Raw genomic sequence first — 10327 nt, 5'->3', positions numbered from 1 at the left:
ACCAGGTCTCAAGGGAGGGTGAGAAGGAGGGAGGGGGATGAGAAGGAGGAAGGGAGAAGGAGGGAGAAGAAGGAGGAGGAAGAGGAGGAAGAGGAGGAGGAGGAGGAGGAGGAGGAGGAACATTATCGTTACTCAGTTCCTGATATTTGGAAGCTCCACCCCCTGGGCTGCAGCATGGCTCATGGCTTCTCGTCTGTGTAGTCTCTTAGGTTTTTTTCTCTCTTGTAGTTTTACAGGTTCTGTTTTACATATTATATGTATAATATAATATGCATATATTTATAAATCATTTATTAGTTCATTATATTTGGTACATAACATAAGCTCTCATTGATGCCTTACTTTTATTAGAAAAGTATGTTTTTCTAGTCAAAAGAAATTGATATAATATTAATAATGCGAAAATTATATTTTAAAAATACATTCCTTTGCAAACATTTCAATGTACACACTAAATCACACTCTTCTGAAATCAACTCTAAAATCTTACTCATTAATGCAATAGGTCCTAAACGATATGTTTATTTTTAATGTTCTGAGATATTTTTAATTAACAAGTGAATACCCCTGTCTTACGCTGCAATCATCCTCTTTCCTAAATCATTTGTCAATCTGCTCTATTTTAGGTGACTTACGTCATTACCATTGCGGAGAAGCCCTACTCTCTGCATCTCAGGAACCAGTAAGATAGATCTTTTCTTTCAGCAAAAGTAAAAAGTCTGTCTTTAGTCTTTATTCTCTTAAAGTTTATATGTAATATTTAAACTCAGTAGTGCCGTATAATGGTCAGTCAACTTTTCACTTTAGGACCCATTTGATCCTGAATATTGGGTCTGTGAGGCCTTTGCATTTAAATTTTCTGATTTGTATTGAGAAGAAAATAACATACTTGGAAATATTCAGTTAACGTATTCCCTCATAGCCAAGCGTGGTAAGTTGCGTCAATTTCCGAAATCAAATACAGTGAATAATCAGGGAACATTGTTGGGAAATTCAAGTAGTGCCACATTTATGGTGTGCCTATCATTTACATGGTTAAAAACAACCTCCCTTGACATGGCTTACGTGTAAAAATCTCCCGTGCCGGCTCCCGTGCCCTCAGTGTCATGTTTCCTTCCTTCTACAACAGGCCTCTTGCCATGGTGGTTATCTCTGTTCCCACCCACAGTTCAAAGCCACAATCCATCTTTCCACATCCCCACTGCATCTTCTCTGTATTTCTTATAGGATGGATCAGGCCATCTCCTCTGAGCCTTGGGGATCAACAAAGATGGGTGACAACTGTTGCTTGTTGTCCTTTTGCTGTGTGGTTGAACAAAGTGTCAGAAGTCACCCTTGGTCATGACATCTGCCCATCTTACGCTGGCCTTTTCTTCTACAGTGTGTTCCACTGAAAATGATTGCAAACACTTGTAAAATTGTCCCTGCCTTCAGACTTTTTAACTGTGGTGGCTGTAGTTTAGTCTTCATTCCATCATTTACTCTCTACCTGTGAATGGCATTTGGCGTAGTTGCTCCTGTAATCATGCTTTCCCATCAGATCTCAGGACATCATCAGCCCCTGGTCCGGGTTTTCTCTTACCAGCATTCCTATTCTTCTCTTTCTGACTGCATTACCCCTTTGCAGGTTCTTCTTCACCCGTCTGATCTGAGAATGTGAAATTAAACTTATTTCTAATGTGTATTCAGCCAGCTCGTGTTGCAGCTCAGTCTTGTGGCTGTAAGTGTACCTCACTGTGGTGGCTTGTAATTTATATCAGTACGTGATTCCATTGCACTAGATGCCACGCCCACTCACAACTTCCATCCTAATCAAATATTTGCTACAATTCTTGTTGGGAACTTGCTCGAAGTGAGCCTCTGATGCTGAGCCCATATCTGCATTTCTCATAACTGACTTAGTAAATGCTAAGTCATTTCTTCCAATTTTAGAGAGAGAGAGAGAGAGAGAGAGAGAGAGAAGAGAAGAGAAGAGAAGAGAAGAGAAGAAAAGAAAAGAAAAGAAAAGAAAAGAAAAGAAAAGAAAAGAAAAGAAAAGAAAAGAAAAGAAAAGAAAAGTTCTCCCTGTGATCAACCTTGGCATCTCTCTCCCTCCTGCCTTCCCCTGGGACGAGTGGGGGACCAGTGGGTGACTCAGTCCCATGTGTTTACCCTTAAAGCATATGACAATGTGCCTCCACCACGGGTTCCATCTTCATTCAAGACTCCATTGGGGAGGACCTGAGTGACAGCATTAACCTTCCAACTGGCCTTGGCCTCTGTGAAATTGCCATGTAGAGCACTGAGTTTAGCTCTTTGTACTGGCTAGTTGTGTGCGTCAACTTGATTCAAGCTGTGGTTATCACAGAGAAAGGAGCCTCTCTTGAGGAAATGCCTCCATGAGATCCAGCTGTGGGGCATTTTCTCAGTTAGTGATCAAGGGTGGGTGAGCCCATTGTGGGTGGTGTCATCCCTGGGCTGGTAGTCTTTGGTTCTACATGAAAGCAAACTGAACAAGCCAGGGGAAATAAGCCTACAGTAACATCCCTCCATGGCCTCTGCATCAGCTTCTGCTTCCTGACCTGCTTGAGGTCCAGTCCTGATTTTTCTTTGGTCATGAACAGTGATTAATGAAGTGTAAGCTGAATAAACCCTTTCCTCCCCAACTTGCTTCTTGGTCATGATATTTGTGCAGGAATAGAAACCCTGACTAAGACAGCTCTCTTAAAATGTTGGTCTACTACTATCTTCATCTGTCTCAGCCCTCATCGGTTTTCCCCATTGGTGACATCATCTCAATGTCTTTTCTGTCACTCAATCCTCCATTCCAGGCACAGAACCTGTTGCTGCTTTTCCTATATGCAAACACATTTCTGGCTCAAGACCCTTTCCTTTTACCCAGCCTTGTCTAAAAGTCCATATGGCTTGCTCTTTGTGTCCAGTGATCATCTATTTCATGAACTTGGTTGTGTTTTCCTATATATTCTCGTGTGACTGCCACCACCTAATACCCAGACCCTGTTGATTGTCACTTAACAATATGTGACTCTGACTGACCAGAGGCTGCATCTTTTCCTCAATGCTATATTCTAAGACTCAGATGAGGACCCATCAAGTGATAGACATAGTTACTAGTTTGTATTTGTTCAATGAATCCCTGATAGCGCCATCCCAGGGACTTTTCTATCATTGAATTCTCCTGATTCTGACCATATACCAGTTTTTAAAAACAGTATCAAGAATGGTGACACACTAGAATTATTTTGATTAAATCATGTTATTATATGAATCCATTGCACTTAAACATAATTTTATTGATGTATATATTGATATTAAGTTATGGCTTAAATTCTATTTATTCATTTACTCCTAGCTCATTTCTATCCCAGAACTTTTCGGTTTACGCATATAATGAAACTGGATCTTTGTATTCTGACTCTTCACACTTTTTGGTAAGAATCAGATGTATTCGGTATTTGTTATCTTTTTTATTGTTGAAGGGGATGTACAGTATAATGAGACTACCCTGTCTTAGCTACGGTTTTATTGCTGTGAACAGACACCATGACCAAAGCCTCTCTTCTAAGGACAACATTTAATTGGGGCTTACAAGTTCAGAGGTTCAGTCCATTATCATCATGGTGGGAGCATGGTGCAGGAGGAGCTGAGAGTTCTACATCTTCATTTGAAGGCTGCTAGGAGAATACTGACTTCCAGGCAGCTTGCATGAGGGTCTTAAAGCTCACACTCATAGTGACACACCTACTCCAACAGGGCCACACCTCCAATAGTGCCACTCCCTGAACCAAGCATATTCAAACCATCACAACTTGTCCCTTTGAGTCATCTGTTTTGATTGCTGAGACTAAACCCGGGGCTTTGCATGTGCTAAGAGAACCCTATCTTGGTGCTATTTCCCTGGCACCATGTTGACACTAACTCAAATGCTTTCCTCCATGGAACTCGGACCTGTTCTATGAATGACCTCTATACATGGAAATATCATGGGAAAGAGATAGGAACATGGAGAAAACACACATGTGCCAAGTAAACAGAGTGCCCAAAATCTTATTTCCTGAGACTTTACATTAATCATTCTATACAATTGATGATTTGCTATCAAATTCATTGCTATCATGAACCTTCTGAGATATTTAACAACACATTTTTTTTCTATTGTTAAAAAAAAAAAAAAAAAAAATGATGACTCTGTCCTTACCCGGTGACTTGTTTTTCAGGCTCATTGCCATTACCAAGGATATGTTGATGAAGTGCCATATTCCACTGTGACACTCAGCATCTGCTCTGGCCTCAGGTAGTAACATCCCCGAGAGGGTTTCTATGTGAATACAGTGGGATCTGCTTTAAAGTAAAACTATGACAGGTGGACAGAAGCCGAGAGGAACCTCCACTAGGCTCTGAAAGTTTCTTCTCCGACGGCTTTACATTCCTATTGACACCTGAATCTAAGTTGTCACTCAAATTAACCCAGTTGAGGACATCCTGACTGGGGGGGGGGGGGTTTCCAGGATGCTGGGCAGGAAGGGATGGCCTGAGAAATGGGGACATCAGAACACCTTAGAGGGTATCGTTTTATTTTCTGTCATTATCTCAGCTTTGGAAAAATGACCTTGATTGGGCATTTAAACCTAATAGGCCCATGCAATATGGTATGAGTCTGTAGTGCCTAGCATGAGATAGCTAATAAGGAAGACTCCTCAGTGCTCAAGTGGTGGCTCAGAGGTAAGTAACTTCATTCCTGTGGGAAACACAAAAACATTTATCAAGAGGAGATGACTCATGAACAGAGAGGTATTCTGCAGGGCCCCCTTTCCATGCCGGTGCCATTGGAGATGTCTATCCTGTATTCCAATTTTCCTTGAGCTTACCTTGTAACCACAAGAACATTCTTAGAATTTTTTTATCAGTTTCTAGGACTTTGTCTTCCTTAATATATGGTCTTTATTATATCTACAATAGGTGTTAGCTGTGTGTCTCCGTCTCATATTGGCATTTCCCTACAGCCACACAGTATAGCTAGAGAGTTTCTGCTCTTTAACTCTCTACTCTTCCACTCTCTCCTCTTCCCTGTAGCTATTTCCCTTGTAGCCTTCCTGATGTCAGCCACCCTTAAACATTGTTTTCTAGCTCATATTGGGGGAAAAATCAATACTTGTCTTTCTGTATATACCACGGTTGGCTCTTATGAGTTATTTATTTCCACAGGTTTCCTGTAGTTGGCATGATGTTTTTTTTTTAAGGCCAGCTATTACTCGTCTGTGTATAAACCTCCTATTTCCTTTGCAGTCATCTGTTACAGACACTTAGGCAGAGCCCACATTTTGGCTACCCTGAGCCATGCTGCAGCGAACTCAGGGCTAAGTTTCCTTTACGTCCCCTGACTTTGCTCCCCTCGACATGCTGTGCTTTGGTCACGACGACACATCACCCTCCAACTTGTGAGTCGAAAACCTGGTCCCAGGTGGTATCACACTGAAGAAAAGATTGAACCACGAGGACATTCACGTTGCTGACGGATTGATCCCTCATGTGTTCGCAGTGGAGCAGCCCATGGGGTGGAAGAGCTTGGGCAGAGGACTTGGGTCACTGAATTGTGCATTTGCAGTGTCTGTCTTGTCCTCCTCCCACCACCCTACCCCCGCTTACTGCCTGACATGAAGTGAGCGGCTGTTCTTTTATGCTTCCTTGAACCATGAGGTTCTGCCTGGACACAGGCTCAGAAACAAGGCCAAGTGCTCATGAGCTGGCGTCTCTGAAATCATGAGAATGATATAAATCTCTCCTGTTCAAGGCTTCTCGGGTGCTCTGTGCCGTGACGGTGGAAAGCTGTTGAGCATAGTGTATACCCAGGAATGGAGTAGTTGGGCCCTTTGCTGCTTCTTTTCTGAGGAACTCCTACTGGTCCCCACAGTGACTGTAGCGATGACATCTTCACCAATGTGTAAAGTCCCCTTTCCTCATCACCATCTGCATTTGCTGCTTTTGATTTTGACCAGTAATCCCATTTCTGTCTTTCTATCTGCATTAACCCTTTACAGATTGCTTTTAACCTGTCTGATCTGAGAATGCAAAAGCAAACAGGAAAAAAAATTGCATACGATCATTTGCTTTGCCGTGGTTTCTAGTGTCCCACATTTCAGGCGATAGCTTTGAGGGGGGGCATGCATGGTTTTGATAATAATTGCCTTTCTACATTCAGGGGATTCTTGCAGTTGGAAAATGTCAGCTATGGAATTGAACCGCTGGAGTCTTCAGCAAGGTTTGAACACATAGTTTATCAAGTGAAGAACAACAGCTCAATGCTAGCAGGAAATGACAGCCATATTTGGCAGACAGGCCAGCTTGATAAAGGCCATTTCAATGAGCAGGTAATGGGAAGGGTTCTGGTGGTAAGGGACACTGGCAAACCACTCCCATCATTTGCCAGTCATGAAGGGGGACTAGTCAGCTAATGGGTGGAAATAACACATTTCACAGCTTTTTGTTCTACACCCTGACATAAAGCATTCAAATTTCACATAACTTGGAAAATTACTGATATTATACTTGAAGTTTATTACTTTTATGGTGTATTTGTAACATTTTCATCTTAACTATTTTTCATAGGAAACATTTGTTATTGGAAACCATTAAACATTGCAGAAAGATTAGCCATTATTTTCAGTAGCCTTTTGAAAGTGTTTTCACTGTTTCATATGTAGCTGTACTAATTGAACATGCTTTACATACTAGTTGAACATGTGTTCTAAGATAGGCAATTGTTTTTGTATTACTGAAGATAGAAATGCTAGTAAGCTTTAACAGCAATTAAAAGGATTAAAATTAAAAGGATTCACTCATAAGCCTACCCAGGAAATAATAAGCTGCATAGAAATGAGAAATTTAGTTGAGGGCTCTGCCCTCATTCATTGCACAAACATGACTGGAAGACAGGTACCCACTGAACAGTTTCTCCTGGACAATATTGAGAAATAGAGAGTAGATATTTCCCTCCAACTTAATTAGAGAGTTGATATATCCTTCTGGCTAATTAGAACTGAAGTTTGCTGAAGTCGTGCCATTTGAAACTTGTTCAAAAGGGAAAACCCCTTTTCCTCATCAGCAGAAACAGACGTTTATCAAATTGTTTTGAGAGTAGCCTTGGCGATAAGCTAGCTTCTCCTAGAACAGAGAGACATCTGTGCATCTTTGTCTTAAGAATTCACTTATTCACTCTTATTAAAGTTTGATAGGGGCTAGAGAGATGGCTCAGCGGTTAAGAGCACTAACTGCTCTTCCAAAGGTCCTGAGTTCAAATCCCAGCAACCACATGGTGGCTCACACCATCCATAATGAGATCTGACTCCCTTTTCTGGGGTGTCCGAAGACAGCTACAGTGTACTTACATATAATAAATAAATAAATCTTTAAAAAAAAGTTTGATATACTCCAGGTCATCTCCTTGAATCTCCTCACCCGTCATGATACTGGATTCCCTAGAGGACTGTGTAATACTCCTGCATCCCATGGTGTAATACGTACTTAGGGAATATCAGACTGGCATATAAAAATCCACCACAAGCCTGTGAATAGCAGGGGAAGTGTAGAAACATCATTCACACAAACTGCAGTCTTGATTTAATAAAGAACTATGTAAATGGAGGAAATACTATTCATTTATGGGACTGTAAGGTTTAGCTTAGGAAAGGCTACATTTTTTTTCTGAAAGTGATAGATGAATTTCATATAACTAAAAATCAGCATTAAGATAAGTAGATACATAGATACTATATATCAATATAAGATAGTGTGTGTTTACATCATCTATTTTGGAAATAAAATGAGCCTCAGCTGGAATCTCACATGGTAAACAACTGTGAGTGTACCATTAGTGGAAATAAAAACACTTGAAAGTGATTTAGAACCCAAGGGACAAATCTACGGCACAACCCATCAGGAAAGACCAACTGGCTTCTCTTAAAATTACAGTGTTCTCATCTGCAGACCGTGTGACACAAATGAGTGTGCAAGCCGCACATGAGAACCTGATGAAGACTAATTCTCAATTGGTAGCTGCCATTCGGGCTTTTAATTTTTTATGGTTTTGTTTCACTCTCTCCCTACCGGTCCTCTCTCTCTCTCTAATTCCTCTTATTCTTCAAATTCATGGCTTCTTATTCTTTAATTGTGATTGTCTTACACACACATGTGCACTTGTGGACACACCACACACACACACACACACACAGAGAGAGAGAGAGAGAGAGAGAGAGAGAGAGAGAGAGAGAGAGAGAGAGAGAGAGAGAGAATTTTATAAATACAGCCCACTGAGATCATTCATGTCTGCACATGTGTTTAGGGCAGACCTCTTATGATTGACTAGCCTATCAGGTGCTCTCAGCACCCACCAATGTCTGGAGTTGTCCTTGTAAGAGTGAAGCCCTCACAGGGAACCTCTCACATCCAGGATGCTTTGAAGCAAAAATAACGTTCTGTCATAGTTTTGAATGTTTAGGTCTTGATGATGGCTATATGTGTGTCTGTCCTGATTTGTTTTTTTGCACATTAACTTCACTTTCAGGAAGCTTAGCACACAGTAACAATCAGTTAATATGTTTTGGTTGTTTTCCAGGATAAAAAACATTCACAACTGTTACCTCAAAGTCTAAAATTGCACATTATAGTGGGGAAATTTTTGGTAAGTCAGTCTCCCTCTTTGCCTCTGATCAGTCCCCTTGGCTCTCCCTTCTCTTCTGCCCTTTACCATCCTATTTCCCATCAAGCTCCTCTCCTCTCCCGCCCTTCTCCATTTCTACCTTCCTCCCTTCCTTAACAACAGCAAAAATGGAGACAGAATGTATTGGTTTTCTTTGAGCTCACAGGTGTATTTGTTTATTTATGTATATGTGTGTGTTTCGCTATCTTTTATAAGCCTGTTCACCCAATGTTATCTGCTTTATTAAGTTCAATTTTGAAAAGACAACAAAAGAGAGTTATGGAGAATTGCACTGCGATGCAGTCAGTGTATGTTAAAAATAAAGAAAGTGTTGATAAATACAGTGTCCATAGCAAAGTTTTTTAGGGTGGATAGGATTTAGCAGATGCACACAGTCATAGGATCCCAAATCTGGAGACTCTGAAATATGCTACTCTGTGGGTTGATGCACCTTGAAAGGAAGTGAGCATCGGGTGTGGGGGAAGGGTCTCAACCTGAGGCAGGGCCTTGTGTCTCACCCCACACGCAGATGGGGTTGGCCAAAGACAGTTTGCAGCAGCACAGAATCAGTTTAGATCAGATTCAATAATGGGGATGTAGGTTTAAGTGGGCAGAGGGATGGGCATGTAGGGCAGAGGAGGGGATGATGGGAGAGATAACCGAGGTGTTTGAAGATGGAAACATAGGACTTGACCAGTGACTCGCATCTCTCAGAGTCTAAGGCCTGGGGAAACGTTGGCTAGCAAAATCCCTCACGTAAGCCACAACATAGAAAATTCAAAGCTGCTTTTGCAGAATAAATTGAGAATAAACCAGGGGAAGGGGCTGCTGGCTGCTAGTTGCCTGGGCTTTCTGAGCAGCATCGATAAACCTGGTACACATGGACTTTGAGAAGCAAGGCTTAGAAATCCCCAGGACTTTGTATACAAAGTATACAGAAAGTGAAGTGGGGAATACGTCACTCTGGTTTTTACATAACATAGACATCAAAACACGTATGTACATGCAGACATCAAATCACACGTGTACCCCAGCCTTTGTGCTCATTTACATTTTTTTGGTATATAATGTTGTAAGGTTATGGAAATCATGAGCATGGAAGATAGGTCACAAACTATATAGTATCTATTCTTTTGCACAGCACAGTGTTTTTGAAGATTAATTTATAGTTTTCCTTCTTATACTAAAGCTTGAAGCTATGAAGAACAAAGTTGCCATTAATATCCTTGTACATGAATTTTGATAGACAGAGCGAGTTCCAGGAAAGCCAGGGCTGTGCAAAGAGAGGTCTTGTTTCAAAGAAAGAAAGAAAGAAAGAAAGAAAGAAAGAAAGAAAGAAAGAAAGAAAGAAAGAAAGAAAGACCTAATAAATCCTATACTTGTCCTGTACTGCCAAAATAATTTAGCAGTTCAAAATTTACTTAAAAATTTACTCTTAAAAAATTAAATTTGTATTTCAGTTTGATTATATGGGATCTGACACTATGGCCATAACACAGAAGATTTTCCAGATTATTGGGCTTGTTAATGCTGTAAGTTTTTCATTTTCAGACCTCTAATTTCATGAAAAAAACTTTGACTATAATTTGCATTTTGAAAGTATGGAAAATTAATGACTTGAATATATTTTAT

General features: G+C 40.7%; 1 protein-coding gene across 2 annotated transcripts in view; it reads left to right on the top strand.

Moving 5' to 3' along the window:
- Positions 1 to 10327, top strand: part of Adam18 (ADAM metallopeptidase domain 18) — a 58847-nt gene that overhangs the window by 7364 nt on the left and 41156 nt on the right. For both annotated transcript variants that reach the window (XR_002381228.1, XM_021219390.1), the window contains exons 3-8: positions 627 to 682; positions 3353 to 3431; positions 4218 to 4294; positions 6200 to 6368; positions 8612 to 8677; positions 10156 to 10227. Coding sequence is in view for 1 of the 2 variants with exons in the window: in XM_021219390.1 (XP_021075049.1) it covers positions 627 to 682; positions 3353 to 3431; positions 4218 to 4294; positions 6200 to 6368; positions 8612 to 8677; positions 10156 to 10227 (519 nt within the window). In the remaining variant the exon portion in view is untranslated. The remainder of the gene's footprint in view (positions 1 to 626; positions 683 to 3352; positions 3432 to 4217; positions 4295 to 6199; positions 6369 to 8611; positions 8678 to 10155; positions 10228 to 10327) is intronic.

This window comes from Mus pahari, chromosome 19, assembly GCF_900095145.1.
Source record: "Mus pahari chromosome 19, PAHARI_EIJ_v1.1, whole genome shotgun sequence".
In the NCBI taxonomy this organism is placed as follows: domain Eukaryota; kingdom Metazoa; phylum Chordata; class Mammalia; order Rodentia; family Muridae; genus Mus; species Mus pahari.
The sequence above is the reverse complement of the archived record's forward strand: the minus strand, read 5'-3'. Positions and strand labels throughout refer to the sequence as shown.